The 22,777-nt window shown below is 30.7% G+C and overlaps 1 protein-coding gene across 1 annotated transcript in view; it reads left to right on the top strand.

The window, feature by feature from the left end:
- Nucleotides 1-22,777, top strand: part of LOC113404092 (uncharacterized protein) — a 58,421-nt gene that overhangs the window by 2,080 nt on the left and 33,564 nt on the right. Inside the window, exons 2-4 of the mRNA XM_064220484.1 lie at nt 103-301; nt 993-1,107; nt 1,605-1,866. Coding sequence (XP_064076554.1) covers nt 103-301; nt 993-1,107; nt 1,605-1,866 — 576 coding nt within the window. The remainder of the gene's footprint in view (nt 1-102; nt 302-992; nt 1,108-1,604; nt 1,867-22,777) is intronic.

The raw sequence follows: 22,777 nt of genomic DNA, 5'->3' as shown, positions 1-22,777 counted from the left end.
AGTCAGCGAGTATTTCATAAAAGCAAATCAAAATTACCTGTTTTAAATTTGAAAATTGATGTGCTTTTATTGTCAGGAACAGTAAATAGTTTGTCATTTAAGGAGCCACATGGAAGCAGATCAAGTTTGCAAATACCACCGTCTCCAATAGTGCGCAGTACCTCCAGCTTATCATTGATGCAGAGCGGAAACCTGCCGAGCTCGTCATCACAAAACAGCCTAGCTGGAAGCCAGCCTGCACTGCATGGTCTAAATAGGGCGGATTCTGAAGAATTACACTCCAATTCTAATAGCGTACACAGTAAGTTTTTTTTTAAAAGTAACATTCGAATATTTTGTAAACTAGAAGATATGTAACAAATTACTCTGTGGTTTATTTTTGTAAGAAGGCATTGCTAGAGTATATAAGGGTATACCATAAAGAGTCCAAGTAAGCGTAAAGATACTTTAACATACCAACTGCTCCTTATCGAAATTTCGACTTTCACTCTTTCAGTCTTTTGTTTATATCTATACAAATAAACTTGTGTCTGTAATTTAAATATACCTATTTATTTAACAAAAATTAACTATTTAATTAGTGAAATTATCAAAACACAAGAGGATAAATTCACCATGCTGTTTTAATGTGGCGTGGTAAATTGATATAAAAATACCATGATGTCCGAGTTCAAACTGTAATTAATCAATTAAATTCAGTTTAGATGTTAACACATATATATAACATACACAGATTCAGCCTATAGAACTGAAAGAAGTAACAAGTTCGTTATAGATTTTCGAATGTTTATTTACCACAAGGCCCGGTATAATTTGTTGTAAAAAAACTTAATATTTATTTAAAGGTAAATGCGTTTGCCATTTTTTTTACCATTGAAAAAATAAATAATTAATATGTATTTATAATTTTAGTTAGTGTAATGACCCACATTGGTTGTAGGAGAGAAGAAATATATTATTTTATTGATTTTCTAAATATAAATTTTATACAGGCTTAAACGAGTTTTATTTAAAAGAAGCAATGTTGAACTCTCGGGCTATCTCGATGAGTTCCGGACTGGACGCTCCGTTCCGCCAGCAAAGCAGAAAGGCATCTCGATCAAATAGGTACATATTGTTAACTTTACATTGTAACTGTATTATAAAATCCAAACAAGACATATTGATAATTTAATATTTTAAGACTAGAGGAAAAATATTTATTTAAAAGTTAATATGTTTTTATATAGTTAACTAACCATTAGTTAATATGAACGATAAGCGAAGATGTCTATTCACATGACAGTTAAGAGAGTATGTCTACATTAATTCATATATAATTTACTCACAATAGCGAGTCGGGATCTCTTGAATGATGCGTAATTTATCCACTCGGGAGCTCACATTCAACCTCCAATATTAAGGTCGCAAAAATCCCTGATTCTCTGAAAATATTTTTTTGCAAAGATGTTACAATCTGTTTTCTCGGATTCAATCGCTTATATGAGATAATCCAGTTTGGATCTCTTGCTTGAATTTGTCGAATTGTTGCAAATAGTATGATTTTTCATATAGAGTAAAGAATTTAATTATAACCATAATTGTATATATATATTTTTTTTTAGAGTGACATGGATCGCAAGCGAATGTTTAGCTAATTCCACGCTAAGAAATATACAAGACGAGCATAACGAGATGCAGACCTGTCATTCCTACCAAGATTTTTCTAGTATACCAGAAAATGAATTGTACAGCCAAATACCCGATAACAAGGGTCGGAGGCTATCGTATCAACGCGCGGTGTCCGGAGAGGATCCGATGCCTATGCAGTTAAAGTACCAAGATTCCACGTCAAGAAAAAAACATCAATTTCCAGAAAGTTACGAGGTATTTATCACATTATGGCTTATTATATTTATTTAAGTTAGTAGAACTTATTTATACGTTTAACGGAATTTCGTTGGTCAAATAATACTCGTAATGGAAGAAATTTAAAGCAAACCTAATTTAACCACTTATCTGAAGATGTTATGTTTCTTAAATTAATTGCATTGATTCATTCACCCTTCAAACAGGGACACAGCAATACAAATATTGATGGTAAAATAATGGTTGAGTGGGCGGTATCCACCCTGGCTGCACTAAGCCTTACTGCCGAAAAAACATTTATTTAATATTGAAGTATTCATTACTTAAAAATAACAATAACTAGTAAAAGAGAAAAAACGCCACGATCCGAGTATAACCAGCGAGAGCAACTCATCGTGGTTTTCCTTATGGAATTTCATAATCTTCTACAATTTACAATAAAAGAAATAGACTGAAGGCGATCGAAATCGAAAACCCGTCATTACAGCGTCATGTTTAAAGCTTTAAAAATGAGACTACAAAGTTCCGTCAGGAAGCAAATACTGTGTAAATTTTATCTCTTATTCTTATTATTGTTACTATCATCTAACTTCTAAGTAACTAAGAACATAAAGGGATTGGTTCTATAACATTAACGTAGAAAAAAAATTTGGTCGCTTTATTGGTCCTTCGCACAGTGGTCTGTTCGCACAGTGGTCGAAAATAAACTGTAATCATTATTGAAAATTTGACGAAAACATAAAGTTGGAAGTTTTGAACACATTTTGTCTTTATTCTCATTTCTGCTTCATTTTCGCTTCTCAATAGCTAAATAAAATTATACGGTTGGCAAACAGAGGAGAAAAAGTCATGAATTTTATCTATTTTGTCTTTGCCTATTTATAGTATAATATAAAGTTTATATAAAAGCAAAGTTTAGCTTTACTTGTTTGACACAAAGAAAGTTAATAAGAACTAATATAGGAATTCGTTCCAATTTATCGTAATTATAATGTATAAAAAAAAAGAAAAAAGTATATAAGTCAGTGTGAGTCTCGCCGTCGAAGAAGACGACTAGGTCGAAGTCCAGATTTGCTGATGTTTAGTAATAATATACAAATTTAACGATAAAATGTATTAAAGTTGAATGTAAAAAAGGCACGGATAACTGTGACCAAGTGGACGTTGTTAAATTAAAAAAAAACATTCGATTTAATCAATACAGTAAAAAATATTTGAACATATTAATTATACCACATCTTATGCCGGCTGTGTTTCCGAACCGATACAATTTATGAACCTTAAAAAAGACTACATATCCTTCAAAGGTCGGTAACGTACTTGCAATTGTTGCATATTTCTATGGTAGTTACGTTTCATTAGGTGAGCCTCTTGCTCGTTAGTTAATAGTTACATAAAAAAAAAAAACAAAACAATTTAATTGATCTGATTGAATTGATAAGAACTGACAAATATACAATATATATATATATTATATTAAAAAAAATCATTACGTAGGTATTGAAAACAAATATTTATCAATACTTAATTAGGCGTCAAAGAACATTATGCAGAAAAGGTACTGATAACGGAATATGAACAGGTTATTATATATATATGTGATCGACGAAAACTTCGCTAAGGTAATAAATTTATGTACCCTATCGCTAAGGAACATCACTACTATCACGATATATAGCTTGATAACAGCCTGGCGCATATTATAGCCAATGATTACCGGTTGACTCTTGGGCCGTTGAGTTATTAGAAAATCGCTTTGTCTAAGAAATGGTATCGGAAAATACTAAGACAAAGAGCACGTTCTATTTTTTTATTTTCCTGTATTTCTGATCGTTAGCCGTCTAAATAAAACTCATATATGTATATTGATGCAATTCCTTTTATTTTAATGTTCTTTACTAGGCTTAAGATTTAAGACTTATGCTTATATGTAACGTAAGCTATAAGAGAAACCATCGGTACATCTAATTGAAGGATGATACAATAGTTGTGGTATCGTAAAATTAAATAGCTTATCCTCTCTCCGCAAAGGGGCAAAGTGCAAAGGAGAACTATCGGATCTAATCGGATTGCTAGCTCGAGATTAGTGTACAAATACACAAGCTCTCCAGCTATGTAACGTCGTTATAGACACAGGATTAGCCTGCTATAGCGTTATGAGGTTCTGCTGTTTGACGTCATGTCGAAGTTTATTTATGGGCCAATCGCGTGCAACACGCAAAACCGACCCGCTGGACTGGCACCCTTTCTTTAAATTTCGCTATTCAGCATCTTCGATTGCTTTCGTAATATTCCCATGAGGCAGTTGGAAACAAGAAAAGTTTTTCTTTACAGGGTTTTATTTAAGTACACACGTTAATAGTATTATATCTACAAGAGTGTACATTTAATACAAATTTTTGCTGATGAACAAAAGTCTCGTGTAGTGAATATTATAGTTTGTTCAAAATGGCCGCGCGTTGCAATATAGTGGATTACGTTTTTCGTCTACAGACTTAAAGCTTTAACTCCCCCGATATGGCAGTGAAATGGAATGATTTGACGAATAGCAAAATATATTTGGTTCGGTTTTCCATTTGGTTTAAAAATCAGACTTGGTTTATTTTTATTATATTATTTAACTTATTACTTTTTTGAATTTTTTAACCGCATTCGATTATTTTAAAAAAGATCCCATTTTAAAACAATAAAAACAATAATTAATGCAACGAATAACTAATATTTGGAACGCGTTAATTTTGTATACTATCTATCTTTCCTATTTGGAACAAGTTATTTTAAGCGGCCTAAAGTAGATCGAAAAAGCGTCCAGACGACCTTCTCCTCTCTTTCTCTTTCTCTCCATCTCTTTCTATTGTATACGGTTTCATATAATATTATTTAAACTTTTTTTTTAATAACGATATTCCGAATTAAATAACGAATATGTTTTTTTCATTGTGTTATTTAAAACATAATATGTCGCGAAAGCAACTTATTTCCAACAAAACCGTCCGGCAAATTAGCCATCGGCTGGTAACACCACCAATTTGTTTATAATATAAACCATTCCTGTACATCACCATTGCGGCATCAAACTTCGTCTAAAAACTAAAAAAATATCTCCGTGGTGCCTGTAATTACACTGACATACTACTTTATGAAATTCATATTCTCTTCAATACCTTTCAGCTACCCTGCCAGTTGTACCTACCCAGTTCAATATAACACGATTAAAACGCTTTGCCTGAAATACGACAGAATATTAAGCCGGTGTCTGGTCATGACACCTGTTTAAACTTTGAAATTATTAAACAGAACTTGCGATATATGACTTTTAGTTATTTGTATAATAGTATACTACACACGTATATTTTATATTATTATAAGCCATTTATTTCTTGCTTTTACATATTTAATATTACAAGTTTGAATGCATTGTGAATCTATATCTATATAAGAAAAAGTATAATGTATGTATTTGGTTAGTAATTTTAATTGTAGTAAGTACTTAAAAATTAGGCTTTTTAGTTATGAATTTAACTTTTTTACAAAAAGAAAACATGTTATTGTTATAGTAAATAGATTTAGTCAGCATGAACCCCGTTTTGGGTAAAGGCCTCCTCCAAAGATGCCCATACATCTCTATCTCTTGCTAAGACAGTCCAGTTTGGGCCGGCTGTCCGTCTGAGATCATCTTCCCATCTAGTTAGTGGTCTACCTCGGCTTCTCTTGCCTGTCGGTGACCTTAGTACTGGCTTCGTGTAGAGACTCTATCATGTCTTGCATCTGGCCGGCTGTCTCTGATAGAAGGACTAGGTCGTCTGCGAACCTAAGATGACTTAAATAATTACCTTTTATATATTTTCCAGGATTGATATAAATAGTATGGGAGAAAGTGGGTCTCCCTTACTCCTCTTTTTATAGGAAAAGACGGGCCGATTGTCTTGAGATTGATACTACCTTTATTGTTATTGTATATACTTTGAATAGCTTTTATGTATACTTCCTCCACTCCTTGCTCTACCAAGCTTTCCCATATGCTATTGTGTGAAACGGAGTCGAAAGCTTTTTGGTAATCAACAAAAGCCAAATATAGAGTCATCTGCTGTTCTTGGTATTTTTCTTTGACTAGCTCAATTGTGTGGATGTGGTCGATTGTGGAAAAACCTTTCCTGAAGCCCGCTTGCTCTACCGGTTATTTTGTTTATAGTGTTGTAGTTATTCTTTTGTTTATAATTGTAGGCTGGGTAGTAGGCTGATTGGTCTATAATTTTCAACATTCTTGGGGTCTCCTTTTTTATACAATAGTGTAATATTTGCTTCCGACCATTCAGTGGGAGTTTCAGAGCTTTGTAGTATCAGGTGGAATAGTTTGGCTAACGGTGCAGCCAAAATTGACTGGGCAGTTATTATCGCTTCGTTTGTGATGTTGTCAGAGCCTGGATATTTCTCAGCTATATAGAAACAATTAAAAAACTTATTTTTTAATTGTTTCTATAACTTCGGACTCATTGATCTCTAAATAGTCTTTACAATTGTCTTCTTTGTTGTTATTTGGTGCTGTTATGTTTTTATTTTTGTCAATGTATAATTTTCGATAAAAACTCCGTAGCAGTTCTTATAATGTCAATTCGTTTACATATATCCTTGTTCCGATTTTTTAATTCTTTTATCCAAGAAGTATTTGTACGGAGTTCCTTAATAGGTTTCTTCGTGCTGCCGCAAAGCTGTAGGTGTCTCAGTATAGTGTCTGTGGTTAGAATAATCTTTTTTATATATTTATTGACTAATTTGTATAAGGCAGAGAATTCGTTTTTCTCGTTTCGAGTTTTGTTTTTGGTTGACTGTAGGGCTTTTCTTCTTTGTAGTAGTTTTTCTGTTCTTTCCTGTATTATTTTTTGGTTTTCGTTTCCCTTGTTTATTTGTGCACATTTCAGGCTCTCAGACATAGCATTTTTAATTTTGTCGTAGCAAGTTTGTACCGTTTCTTTTTCTAGGTGATTTGTTGGCTCTGATAGTTTTAATGTCAGCATGTTCTTATACTTTATTATTTCATCTTCACTTTTAAGTTGATAACCTGTTTTATTATTAAATCTGGTTCTGCTTAGTTTATGTTTAGAGAGCATTAGTGTTCCTCTGATAATACGTTGGCAGATAGGTATTTCAGGTTTAAAACTTCGAGGTTCGTAAATGATCTTGGGCGGTTTGTGAGAATGTAGTCTATCTCATTTTTGTGTAGTCCATTCGGCGACTTCCAAGTCCATTTTTGATTGGGGTTTTTCTTAAACAACTATTTATTATTGTCAACTTGTGTTCAAGCGCAAAGTTTACGAGTTTTTACGAGTTTTTGGGCCCTACTATTCATTATGCCGTGTCCGTGTTTTTTCACAACCAGATCCTCGTTATCTTTAGGTGCTCCCACCTTAGCGTTGAAGTCGCCCATAAGTATATAAGTAATACTTTATATACTTACATATAATTATACTTCAGTGCAATGCAAACAAGCATTATTATAATTAAAGTATACCTATATATAATTCAGATCAGATCAAATTGATAATCAGATCTGAATGAATCTGAATACTTACAATTAGATAGATTATAGCTATTATGTAGTAGTAAATAATAATTAGATTATTATTTCATATGCTGTACGAAAATATTTAAAAAAATAAAAACTTTTTTGTAAATTTTATAAATAAAATTTGTTTTACAAGATATTTATTTAAAAATATAATTATTTTTAATCTTATTCGGTTCTTTTTTTATCGATTACATAATCGTTTTACTAAGATTATATACGCAATATACGAAGCTATGAATCAATAAGTGATAACGAATAAATAATTAACCAATTACAATAACAAAACACCGTCGATAACGATACCGTCTCTAGTTATATTATGTATAATTTTATATCGCTACAATATAATAATATATATTTACAACAACCCTGGTTCATAAAAATTATAATAAACATATGAATAAATCGTAATTTTCTTTGGTACTTAAGTATTAACGCCACCGCACCAATCAATATAGGACAGGTTTATTTTTTTTATATGTATTGAATAAATAAAACCTAACTTAAACTAATAGCGATGCATTTGCAGAATATATTTTTGGCTGCGGTTGCGTTGATACGTAATTACTCTTTTTTTTAACACGAACACGTATTACTATATCAATCGCTGGCCTCTCCTTATGAGAAGTCTTAGAGCATAGTTCACCACGACACTCCAATCACGGTGGACACAGAGACATTTTCCTTCACTAAGGAGATGAATTATAAACACAAATAAAATTCCTGAACACTTAGTTTGTCCGGGATTGAACGGCAACATACAGTCCAGATCCAGATCCTTCTTATGACTGGTCAAAATATTATATAAATTAAAAAACATATTTATGATTGTACTTGTCGCACATATATTCGCCAGACAACACATTAATTAACAAACCTTAATTTACAAACTGAAATCATATTGATTAACCAGACGGATAATGGATTTGCTTTAATCATCGTCGGCGGTAACGAGAGCTATTTTAGTACTAGCGTTCATTAGTACGTAGGTAAGAGCTGAGTGTTTAAGCTTACTTGTATACACCTTTAAAGCTTCGATGCAATACGGATTAACAGCAGATTCTATTATGAAATTGTGAATAATACTTAGTCTAGCGATTTTATATGATTTTTGAAATACAATTCGATAAACACATATCCAATAAAACAATTCTGTAGAAATGATGTTATCATTAACTCAATCATTAAAGAATATCATAACGGGTTATATAAGGAAAGACTAATATTTCGTAAGAAAGCTTTTTCACGAGACATGTAACTTTATACAGTTACTTATATCAAACGACCTGAACAATAGAACATAGTTGGATTTAATATCAATCCTCCAGAGAAATGCGTTCACTGGCATTCTGACGACACGAAATAACCAATAAGGTATATCATTGTAACGGTAGGAAAATTTTCAGAGTCAAATTTAAAAAGCAATTTTTACAGTATTTTGCAGTTACAAAAAAGTATTTCTTATTTGTCTTTTTGGTAACGGATATTTAGTAGATCGTAGCTTGCTTGTTATACATACATAAAGAACACGTATACATATTTTCATTATCAGGACGCTAAAATTGGTTACTTGTTACGGATCAGAAGGCAACGAAATAGATAGTAGGGTAAATGTATGAGTAAGACAGATTAGACAGACAAAATTGTGAATTAGACAATTTTACGATCCCGAACGAAACATTTTTTGAATATAGTAATTGACAGGCAAATTGCCATTTTATCACCAGCAAGAGAAGTAGGTAATAAATTGTACATTAATCGATGGTATGATTTTAAAATTCTATTAAATTTAATTAAAATTTGACACATAGTATGTAACTGCTGATGTTAAGTTAAAGCTGGTAATCATTTTTAATTTGATCGGATTATAATAAAAATATAATAATAAAAAAAAACTTTATAATTAAAATGCGATACCTTAAAGTATTCCAAATTTCAAAGTTTTCATTAATTACAGGATCCTTGTTTGATCTAAGTGTCGCGATGAGACTCGAGGAGATCCTGTGATAGATTTATGTCTATAAATATATATAGAAACAATTCAAGCTGTGATTCAATTAAACTTATCTTAAAGTCTTGTTAAGGAAGAGGTTTTCCTTAAATGTATTATTATTTTCTTAGGATTGCGGACTTAATTGCGAAGAGGTAAGATGGATTAATTTTTTCGGTTAATATGATTTTTTAACAAAACAAGAAATAACTTTTCGGCCAATTTATGATATTGAATAATTTTAACAATTAGTTAAACAAAAGAATCGTGAAACAATAAGCGTGAATCACATATACACAGGAAATTATATTTGAATTCCAAGTATCTAAAATATCATTTTTTATCAGTTTGAATCATTAATTCAATAATTATAACGAGAAAGAATATCGTTGAGAAAATGAATGGTTATATTTATATGTAGCCATACCAAAAAATATAATATACATAAATATAATAATTCGACCTTTTGAAAATATTATTTCAGGTGAAATTATGAGTATGAGTCATTATTTCACCAAATTATTATTCTAACAACATTCTGTTAGATGTTATAGCAAAAGAGTTAAACACTGAAAACGTTTCTAAAAACCTTAGTTTTGTCCTTAAGGCCTTTTATTAAACCAAAGTCGATATAGTTTGTTTAGAGCGCTGTTACATTTTTGGAGAGTTGCCGACGGATCCCGTTCCTGAAGTTCGTTTTGCCGTCGGACGTTTTAAACAAAATACTGTTAGAGTCGTATTGGTTGACAACGGGAAAGTAATACGTTAAATTTCAGTTTCCACATTAAAATGTAGAAATAATAATATTTTATATGTAATTATTAATAAAACTAAGCGAAATGTTTAATTTAAATTAAAAAAAAATATTTTAAGAAAGACATTGTATTTATAAAGTGCCGTTATTAAAATACAATCGAAATTCACCTATAGTAAAGTATCCAAGAGCCCGTAAATATCCCACTGCTGGGTAAACCTGCTCTTTTCTAAAGAAGGAAAGCTTAAAAGCTTAAAGGCTAAAGTTTGGGCTTTATTCCAACACGATGATCCAGTAAGAGATGAAAAACATGCGGCAGTGTTTTATCATCTCCTGCTTACTCTTATTCGCAATATTTACTTTCACCGTTAAGTATATAGCCCTACCACTAAATATTGTTCTTTAATAATTCGACGCTTAGAAAATATTCTTTTGGTTTCCTTCAATCTTTCGTATTAGCTAAAAATGTCAAGTTAAAAAGAGATTATAAAATGTTTATGTGCTCGTCCAACGTCTTATTTGTATTATAATAAAATTTTAAAAATAAATTGGACTTACATGACGCATTGGTTATAAAAAAGGGATGTAATAGAAAAATATTTTAAATCGCAAGGCCGTTAGTTTAGAGAACATATGTATAACATTTGAGGGGTGCAAGTCTTAGTATACGAATCACGGATGTAAGTCGTTGGGACTTACGGTTTATGTTATAACCTCGAAAAAGCTTGTTTATGTCAGATTCTCGTCATTTTTTAATAAAGTCGTAGTTTTGTATAAAATTGTGTGTTGATAATACCTAACATACCAAATTCTTACAGCCACAGTTGTCATAATTCTTCGAATGTTTTTGATCTTCACAAACTAAGCATACAATTTTAGTATCGATTACAATTTACATTCTAACCGAGACTACTGAACTAGAATTTTCGGGTGGTAAAGGACAATAATAACTGTTTCACACCATACATCTATTTTTGAAATTATTATTCTGACACGTGATTTCTTAAGAAATTTCTTTCGTAACAACATTCTATTACATGTTATAACAAAATAATTAAACAATGAAAACGTTTCTCTTTTTCATTCATTGTTCTTCCTAAAAACCTTAGTTTTGTCCTTAAGGCCTTCTATTAAACCAAAGTCGTTAAATAGTTTGTTTAGAGCGCTGTTACTTTTTTGAGAGAGTTCCCGTCGGATCCCGTTCCTGAAGTTCGTTTTGCCGTCGGACGTTTTAAACAAGGTACTGTTAGATTCGTATTGGTTGATAACGGGAAAGCAATACGTTAAATTTCAATTTCCACATTAAAATGTAGAAATGATAATATTTTATATGTAATTATTAATAAAACTAAGCGAAATGTTTAATTTAAATAAAAAAAATATTTTAAGAAAGACATTGTATTTATAAAGTGCCGTTATTAAAATACAATCGAAATTCACCTATAGTAAAGTATCCAAGAGCCCGTAAATATCCCACTGCTGGGTAAACCTGCTCTTTTCTAAAGAAGAAAAGCTTAAAAGCTTAAAGGCTAAAGTTTGGTCTTTATTCCAACACGATGATCCAGTAAGAGATGATGGGACATGCTATCGTGGACGTGGGACGTGTTATATCATCTTCTGCTTACTCTTATTCGCAATATTTACTTTCACCGTTAAGTTCAAGATGACTTATAAGCTCAAAAGCATAAAAGGCCTACTTATATATTCGGTTAAGCCTCACGCGCTAAAATATACTAAAAACAAACAAACAATATTGCATAAAATGTACTGTATTTATTCTCTTTAGTTTTTTATTGCAATAATAACGTTATAATTTTAAGAAGTTCATAAATAATGATTATACTAATTAATATAACTTTATTATAATTTGAAGTCTACAAATATCTCTGTAAAATTATTCGTAAGTAACAAGTTTAAGAAATTTTCAAATTACTTAGTTAAAAAAAAACAGACGTGTTAATCCAATATAGAACTTGGTTTGGGAACTTTTTCATTTTCCTCTTTATAAAATTTAAAACATTACTTTTTCAAACTCAAACTCGAGCGATTTAAATCAGTGTTTGGTCAAATATTTATAATAAAAGATAGATAAATCCAGTAGGTGGGTTAGAGGTGAGGAGGTAAGATGCGCAGGTAACCGGCGCAGGTCCGGATGATATATAAACCAGGGGTGGACTACCCTCGGCACCAGAAGAACTCCACCGGCCGCCGACGCGCTACGAGCAACCCCTCGAACCAGAGCTGCTCAGAACAAAGGTAAGTTTAAGTTAGTGAAAAAGTGAAAAATATTTTAAAAATTAAAAAAAATATAAATCTCTTTTAAACAGTTTTCTTAAAAAATCGCGAATTACTTAATTGTTTTTTTTCATAAAAAAAGTTTCATTTAAACATAAAATATTTCAATTTTTGAAAATTTCTTATTAAACTATAAAATAATTTATCAATAAAGTTTTATTTAATTTTTATAATTTATTTTTTAAAGTTTGTAAAGTGTTAAGCCGCGAAAATCTCCTCCTTCTAATAGAATATAAAATTATAGAAAATATAGTTCTAACCCTAATATAGTTCTAAAGTATTATTAAACTTCGATTTTCCATAAATAAATATTCTGTTAACAATTTTTATAAAGTACCGCGAAAGGTAGTTCCCTTAAAGTTTTTACAACTCGCTCAAAGTGCTTAACTTAACGAGACAAAAAACTAAAATCGACGGATAAATACAAGGTTACTAAAATAAAAATTAATAATAAAATCATCATCAGTTAATCCTAAAAATTAGAAGACTTAAAAAACCGTTAAGACCGTTAACCGAATGTTTCGCCGTGTAGCGTTTTTTTTTTTATCAAAACATACAAATTGCCGGCGGAAAATGTAAATCTATGTTAATAAGCGTCGGAGCGGGCCGAAATTCATTTCTTAATTTCGGTAACTGTTTTTTATCATATAGCGTAATCTAGATATGGTCGATTTAAATAAATTATTTATTTTACACATACAGATATTTTTTTTTTTAAGTTAATATTTCTTAATATACTAATAATTAATTAATTAACACTTTCTGTATCTGTAAAGTGTTATATTACCAACGTCTATAAAATTAAACAAATTCATCATTGACTTTTTAATTTATAAAATGAAATAAAATAAAATAACATTTAATAATAATATTCAATTATGTTTTTAAATTCGATATTGAATATAAATTTATTTAAATAATTTAACTTTAAAACTTAAAACCATATTGTATATGTTAATAAAATTGTAAAAAAGTATTTTATGCGTAAATAAAAAATGTGTATTAACTTTTTATAGTAATCTAATTAATTAATTGTCCTGAAATTATTCATACTGATCACAACACAATGTCAGCAATGTCTCACGTAGAAAACCCGTTACACAGATATTTATTTGACGCACAGTCCCACACAGACACACATAGCTTATAACTTAAAAAAAGCAACAAACAATCACCCACACTCACATATTCAAGTATATGTACACGCAGTCACACAAATGCACACATCGTTACATATGTTACACATAATCACACAAGATCACAAACGGGTACATATAGTTACACTTAGTAATACACAGACACGCACTCTCATACAAAAAAATGACACAAGGTCAACCCTATCTTAAACAATCAGTCATATATCATATGTACACGGATACTTAGTCACGCACAGACTCACATGAATGCATATGCACACACATAAAGTCATACGAAATCACACGCATGGACGATCTAAATCTACAAATGTTTTGTAGTGCAGTATTAGCACAGTGTCACAGAGCGTCTATTACGCTACGCGCTACGGGCTACGGGCAGGATTTAGATGAATTTTTCCAATTACAATCTGTGTTGTGTTGTAGATACATAACACGCATACAGCATATAATAATATAATGTCTTTACGATGATGGTCACATTCTGAATGTTGTATGATACACTAAATTATAATTTGATACATGCATTTATAAATAATTATTTAACATCAAATACAATAATTGAATAATGACATAAAATTGACGGGACAAACAACTCAAATTCAAATGTATAGTAATTATAAGTCTCTTGACTTTTTCAAGAGAGTCTTTTTGTAGGGTCAGGTAAAAATCGTAACAGCAGTCAGTCATTATATTACTGGGAAACACTTGCCTTTATCAAACATGACCGTACTTGTAACCAGCTTAGATTTTTGAAAAAAATAATTATTAAGGTAACATAAATATTAAATGAATGTCACTTCGGTTAAATTTGTTCATATTAATCGTAGAAGCAGATTATGACTAATATATTCCATTTACAAAAATATTTGTAAGGTGACATGGAATCCCTAAAATAAAAATATGTTCATCGGGTCTTGATCTAAATTTTTATGCAATAATTATAAAAAAAGAGCGAGTCTGACATATGACATGTCATCATGGTAATAATTGTAATTTCAGTAGTTCGGGATGGCAAAATAAAATTATGTTTTTTACAATGATGCTCCAATCTCTCTATATGTCTTTACAATCCCACACAATCATCCAATTGTTTTCCTTATGACAGCTCAATCATTTTTAAAATAAGAAATAGTGTTACATGCCAGTATTAAATGTTATCCCATAAAATAATATTAACTAAAGGTGTACAAATTATTGATCAATTAATTACAATAATAATTGTAATATAATATTTATAATATCCTATGACGTAGCTCCGTATGGAGGCTAGGGCTAGTCTCGTAACACTCGGCCATCCTGCAACCGCGTTCGCGTCCCGCGACGCCCGGTGTTCTTATCAGCTTATTTTTTTCTTTTTGTGTCACACAGATCACACATATATATATTTTTTTTGTCACACAGATCACACAGATTTTTTTTTTTGTTTCACACAGATCACACAGATTTCTTTTTTTTTTTGTGTGTCACACAGATCACACAGATATATATATATATATACATATTTTTTGTCACACAGATCACAGATTTTTTTTTTTTTTTCGCACAGATCACACAGATATATATATATATATATATATATTTTTGTCACACAGATTTTTTTTTTGTGTGTCACACAGATCACACAGATATATTTTTTTTTGTCACACAGATCAGTTTTTTTTTTTTTTTTTCGCACAGATTACACAGATTTTTTTTTTTTTGTTTTTTTTTTTTTTCGCACAGATCACACAGATTTCTTTTTTTTTTTTGTGTGTCACACAGATCACACAGATATATATATATATATATTTTTGTCACACAGATCACACAGATAGATATATATATATATTTTTTGTCACACAGATCACACAGATTTTTTTTTTTTGTAGCAGACAGATCACACAGATTTTTTTTTTTTGTGTGTCACACAGATCACACAGATATATATATATATATATATTTTTTTGTCACACAGATCACACAGACTTTTTTTTTTGTTTTTTTTTTTTTTTCGCACAGGTCACACAGATTTCTTTTTTTTTTTTTTAATGTCACACAGATCACACAGATATATATTTTTTTGTCACACAGATCACACAGACTTTTTTTTTTTTGTTTTTCGCACAGATCACACAGTTTTTTTTTTTTGTTTTTTTTTTTTTCGCACAGATCACACAGATTTCTTTTTTTTTTTTGTGTGTCACACAGATCACACAGATATATATATATATATATATATTTTTTTTTTGTCACACAGATCACACAGATATATATTTTTTTGTCACACAGATCACACAGTTTTCTTTTTTTTGTTTTTTTTTTTTTTTTTCGCACAATTCACACAGATATATATATATATATTTTTTTGTCACACAGATCACACAGATTTTTTTTTTTGTGTGTCACACAGATCACACAGATATATATTTTTTTGTCACACAGATCACACAGCCTTTTTTTTGTTTTTTTTTTTTTTTTCGCACAGATCACACAGATTTCTTTTTTTTTTTTTAATGTCACACAGATCACACAGATATATATTTTTTTGTCACACAGATCACACAGACTTTTTTTTTTTGTTTTTTTTTTTTTTTCGCACAGATCACAGATTTTTTTTTTTTTGTGTGTCACACAGATCACACAGATATATATATATATATATATATATATATATATATATATTTTTTGTCACACAGATCACACAGATATATATATTTTTTTTTTTTTGTCACACAGATCACACAGATTTTTTTTTTTTTTTTGTAGCAGACAGATCACACAGATTTTTTTATTTTTGGAGCAGACAGATCACACAGATTTTTTTTTTTTTTGTAGCAGACAGATCACACAGATTTTTTTTTTTTTGTAGCAGACAGATCACACAGATTTTTTTTTTTTTTTGTAGCAGACATATCACACAGATTTTTTTTGTAGCAGACAGATCACAGATTTTTTTTTTTTGTTTTTTTTTTTTCGCACAGATCACACATATATTTTTTTTTGTCACACAGATCACACAGATATATATATATATATATATATATTTGTCACACAGATCACACAGATATATATATATATTTTTTTGACACACAGATCACACAGATTTTTTTTTTTGTCACAGATCACACAGATTTCTTTTTTTTTTTGTTTCACACAGATCACACAGATTTTTTTCTTTTTTTTTGTGTGTGTCACACAGATCACACAGATATATATACATATTTTTATACAGGTCACACAGATTTTGTTTATAGACATCTTGGAATACAGTATAAGTAACGTATAATATACCGCTCACTTTTTTTTTTTCTTCTCGTTATTGCGATGAGGAAGATCCTAACCAGCAGCTCGAGGTCACGTGGTCCAATCGTTGGCTGTTTTCGCGTCGATGTTTCGTTTTAGCAGTATCACGTTTCATGTCCTACGCGCCGATAGCAGCAGCAGCAGAGATAGGCAGGATCGGTAGCCGCGTTGCAGAAGACTTCCCGCCAGCCGTTTTATTTGTTCCGCTGATGAAACTTCCTACACTTCCTCGTTTCCAGATAGATTTCTTCATCGTTCTAGATGCCTCGATAGTTTATAGTTTTCTAATGGTGACAGGTATCCATAATAGAGCTCCTGTGGTGTGGTGTACTTGATAGCTTTAGCGTTCGTCCGTATTTCTAAGGGTAGACCCTTTATGATGCATGAAATAACATCTCCTTCAATATTGCAATTCTTAAAAGTGTCATTTTTGAATATATAGGTATGTATTTAGCCATGGTTGCTCGATTCATTTTATTACTTGCTCTTCCAATCTCTTCCAATCGTTCAACGAAGTCGGTAGACTAGTCCCTGGCGAAACCCCTTAAATAAATTTGCATTACGAATTTGCGATCTTTGTTGTCAGAGTAATATCTCCGAGTTGGTCAATTTTGTGCAGCTAGTTGACGACATTGCTTGTTTTTTCAACTGGTCGAAACTTCGGTATGACTTCAATTCTTCTTCTTTTCGGCGTAGAAAGTTCATGGGTCGTCTCAAAGAAAAATTTTTTTTTTGTTTCATCGGCCGTCGAGGTAATTGCAGACTCACTTAAAATCAAAATAACTTACCCAGATGATGAATTTTAGAGAATAAGACTACGCCCAAACAAACAGACAGGCAGATAGACGAAAAAAAGAGTGGTTTTTAGTATCATATATCTCTTACTATGTTCTTACTAATTATCGTTAAGCTATACAGCGGCACAGACCCTTCATACAAAGCCTAGTTCTATGCTGTGCAATATATGTAATCTACTAATCAATCATAGTAAGACGACCAGAAAATTACTTATTTGTTCTAACAGTTGTTAGACATATTTCATTTTCACATTACATAATAAAAAGCAATTTTCAAGAAATAAGAAACTGAAACTTCAATTTCATTCCGTATACATAGATTGTTACCGAATTAACGCATAATAATTTAAACAGAAATATATTTTTTTACATTCTACGACATTCGCATATCTCGTTTCGTCCAAAATATGTTATGTATATGAGAGAAATTCCTTTATGCCACTAAAAGAGTTACGGCTCTCAAAATCTAGTTATCAAGTTTAAAAGTACTGGACCACTCACAAAGAGAGTGACAATAATCTTTAATTATAAAAGTCCAGCTAGTGTGAGTTTCAAAAGTGTCATAATTTGATTTTTCACCCTTTTTGAAGAGCAAATAGCGAACGTTAAAAATCCTTTTGAATATTTTCAGCGAAAAATGGAAATATCAAACTGTGGCTGGATTTCATTCTCGTTCAATTTAAATGACGTGTTTTTACTTTTAACAAATAACAAAAGTGGCTCTTACTATACGTCATTTTCGAGCCTCGCTATGAAACAGTTTAATAAACTAGGTTTTAAAAATCAGAGGCAAAATTTACCCAAAAATATATCGTTATTGTTATGAAAAAGCATTGATAGCAAATCGTGAAATATTATTAGATTTTTGATACCATTATAAAATAATGAAAAAGCATTCTGATTTCAAGATAAAACAATCGTGTTGCAGGTTCTATAATTCACAATCTAAAGGCCATAGCTCTTTCGTCCCCCATCGCGTCAGCCCGTGCATTTCAAAGCACGGTAGCAACTTCGTAGCCGTTATCCAAAGAACAGCCCAACCCGCGTTATAAACCGCGTGACCTCATCAAGCTAATTTCGTTGTTTCCACAGTCTTTTACTATTATATAACATTTTTATAAACTATGGCTTTTTATGCCTTTTTTATAGATGAAATTAATAGCTTACATTGGATTATTTTAAATAATGATAAATGATAAAATCATAATACTTACGTTTATCTTACATGATATGGAAAAATAATTTAAAAGAAGGCTGGTACGAACTCTAGAAAACTACTTTAATAAAGTACAGTTTTCCTGGTCTTGTTGATTGAATTAAAATGTATAATCCATAATTCATTTCAATTATTAGTTACGGATATTAAAAAGTATACAACTTAAACGATAATAATTAAATGTTAATTCGTGCGTTCTGGATTAAGCTGATTCGAAATTAAAATCCAATCTACCATTATTGTAGAAGATCCGAAGAAAGGTTGTCTTTCACCCACCTGCTTACCACATGAAACGTATGTTTTAACAACTATTAGAAGCCTATTTTTGCTGTATAATAAAATATAATATGTTTTTAAAGATTATACAAAACATAATTAAAAGAATTGTCTATTTTGTTTGACTCGGCCTTCGAATGAGAGAGAACTCACGCTGAAAGAAAATCTCAATTTTATTTATGCCATGTATGCGGCACGGAATCATAGGCCTTCTTGTAGTCTATCCAGCATGTCGACAGACTCTTTCGAAAACGACGAACCTGTTGGCTAATGGTCATTTCAATGAGGAATAGCTCCTTAGTGCCTCGTGATCCACCCCTACATCCATTCTGAGAGACAGACAAAATACTATTATTCTGTATGTGACTTTACTCTCTAGTATCACACTATCACATCTATAGTGATAGAAGATAATAGTCACATACAGAATAATATATTATTTATTTTGTTTTGTCACTGTCACTTTAATTTTCGGTAGAGTCCACATTATTGTTGATATATATTTATTCATGTTTGTATATACGTATATTTTGTTATGATTGGTCTTAAAATATCTGTTTTACACTTTTTCAGGTTTAAAACTTTGATTTAAACTGTTTTACATTTTTATTTTTTTTATTTCTTTAAATAATTTTATGACAGCCCAATATTTTACATGTTGACGTATTGATTGGTTGCCAGGTATTATTATTATTGTTATTTTAATTTTTTAATCTCATGATAGATTTTATTGAAATATTACTGTTTGAAATAAATTTATAATTGAAAATATAGTGTCAGTTACTTTAAAAGGACATTTAACAACAAAAAAGCAGTTCTCTGCGCACTTTCTTCCATTCAATGGCCGGGTCACGAGCAGCTGCTATGCTGTGTCCTCCTCCATTACACTGAACAGAACGCTCAATGTTTCTCTATCACACATTTATGCTTGCTCCATAGAAACATTTAAGGCTGACAATAGTAATACTTGAACGGTTGTTCGAAAATTTTATCTATATTATCACGTTTGCAGTAAAATTATTTTTATTTTAATTACTATATATTTCAAGTATAAAGCAGTTTTGGGCAATTACTTTTAACGACTTACCTGCTGCCCCGTAATAGGGATCCAAAGTAGTATTTCATACAACGTATGATTCTTGAAATATTTGATTTCTATTAAATTCCTTCTGTAAACAAGAGATTGAAACTTAAACTATTTTTTGCATATTAATATTATTTGATGAAACACACTTTTCACCTGGAAAGCAAAAGGGGTGAGGATATTCTCTACGGATCTTAGTCTATTATTTTCCCTTGGTCTGATTAGCAGTTAATTATAAAAAAATATAAACATTTTTTCAGCCTTGTTTCACCTCCATTCGATTAATAACAAAGCTTTACAAACGGTTTCTGTTTAAAAAAAAACAATGTCAATAAAAATATATGTACAAAATCAATATGTAAACAATGTCAATACTTATATAAAAATATTATAAAATTGTATTTTCCATACAGGTCTTACCGCTCTTTTAAATTAACACACGAGCGTACATTATAAAAAAATGAAATCCCTAAGACGACAGCGCGCCCGCAGCGAAAGCCCAGCCATGCGCGGCTTCCGATCGCCCATCCGCGGCCGGCTAGATGTAAGTCGAAGCATGAGGTGTACGTGCTGTGTGTATTGTAGATTATAAAGACATCGTTACTTTAGATTTGCATGACCTCTTGCTTTTATGATTTATATAATTATTTTGCAATTTTTTGTTGTTGTTATAGAATTTTTAGTTCACACGTTAACGTGATATTTTCTTCTTTTAAGTATCAGGTATTGTCAGCACCTTATAAATGTTAATGTTATTACCATCTGAATTCAGAGTATACAAAAATAAGCGCACATTAACAATGTCATAATTATAATATTATAATACATCATATTTTATTAAAACAAAAAAATAATTATTATCGTGGAACTTAATAATCTGAATAAGTATTAAAATAAATATATTTTATACCAGATACTTATTTATCTAAAATATTATTGACGCGATCAAACGAAAGAAATTTTGAAATGAGAGGATTATGACGTCCCGAGAGTATCATTAGCAAAAAGCGAAATGATAAAATGTGCCGTTTTCTTTCGATGCAGGTGATCTTTAAAACTTAGTTGGATTTGTATTGACACGACTTTAAACGTGAGTTGGCATGTTGCCACCGTGTACAGCATTTGATCGTTCGATGGTTTTACCATTATATACTCCTTTATTATTTGTAGTTTTTGATATGTTATCATCACTAGTTAGTAGATTATTTGATTTTTTTCACTAACATTTTGCCTCTAAATGTTAAATGTAATTTTAGTTGATAAGAAATGTATTATTCTGACATGTATGAATTCTTTAGGATTAAATCGGTCTCAGGAATGGGTACGTATAGCGAGCTTTAACGACTTTTATCGGCGGTCGTCATCGTTTTGAGTCGAAGCCAAAACCGAATAGAGACAAATTTATTATCTAACTCTAGTACGTTTAAAACATTTACCGTATTTGAAATTTGTTTAGCCATAATAAATAATTATATATATTATATTATATATATTATAATATATATATTATTATATAAATTAATTAATAATTTTCTTGTACTGTCTGTTATTGTAAAATGAAGATACGCACAAGCGGTGACAACAAACTTGACAAAGAGTTTTGTAGCTTAATAAGTTATTTTAAAAAATATATACAATGACATTCAGTTCTATTCAACTGTAAGTTTACCACAGAACAGCTGCAAGACGTACAATAGAATAAAGTAAACATTAAATAAAAATCACTTTGCGAACAAAACAATCTTCACTGTGATCTAATAAGAAGTGGATCTTTTACAAATTGAGTCACGAAACCGATACTTGTTAGATGACCATTAGGTATACAATGCGGCGTCAATGGTACGATTGATGTTAGATTGATCGTATAATTCATGGATCGGTTGACGGATACGTCGGATCATACTAGATATTTTGATTCGTTTCGTCAATCTGTCAATCATATTAACTCTAAATGTTTCGTGTATCAGGCGTCGCTTGGCATTCGATTAGCTTTATCGCACATATGTATGCTTATATTTTTACAATAAAGAATGTTGTAACCACTTCCAAAATATAGTTCGAATACATTTACGTCTATCAATTTAATTTAATTTAATTTTGAAATGCGTGTATAATAATACACTCGTTTCATACATCATAATACGTCTTATTACAGCGTTTTCTTTCAACTCCTTTGTAGCGCAATATTATTGAAATTTAATATTAGCCGTCAATCCGCTTTGATTAAATTTTGGTCCGAGATTACGGATTGAACTGATGCCAGATTGAATGTCTAATGGTCACCTATTATTGGCCATCAATCCTTCAATTAACTTTGATTAAACTTTGCTTTAATCTTACGGATTAAACTGATGCGTGATTGAACGTGTAATTATATAAATTTTAAAATGTTGTAAATTTAGGTAAAAAGGTGACAAAATTAAGAATATCGCAACTGCTTGGTATTTAATTATGTTTTTACAAGTAAAACTAAAATTTTACTAACCAAATGTTCATTAATAAAACCAATACC

This window comes from Vanessa tameamea, chromosome Z (assembly GCF_037043105.1).
Source record: "Vanessa tameamea isolate UH-Manoa-2023 chromosome Z, ilVanTame1 primary haplotype, whole genome shotgun sequence".
Lineage (NCBI taxonomy): Eukaryota > Metazoa > Arthropoda > Insecta > Lepidoptera > Nymphalidae > Vanessa > Vanessa tameamea.
Note: the sequence above shows the minus strand (reverse complement) of the source record. Positions and strands in the feature narration are given on the sequence as shown.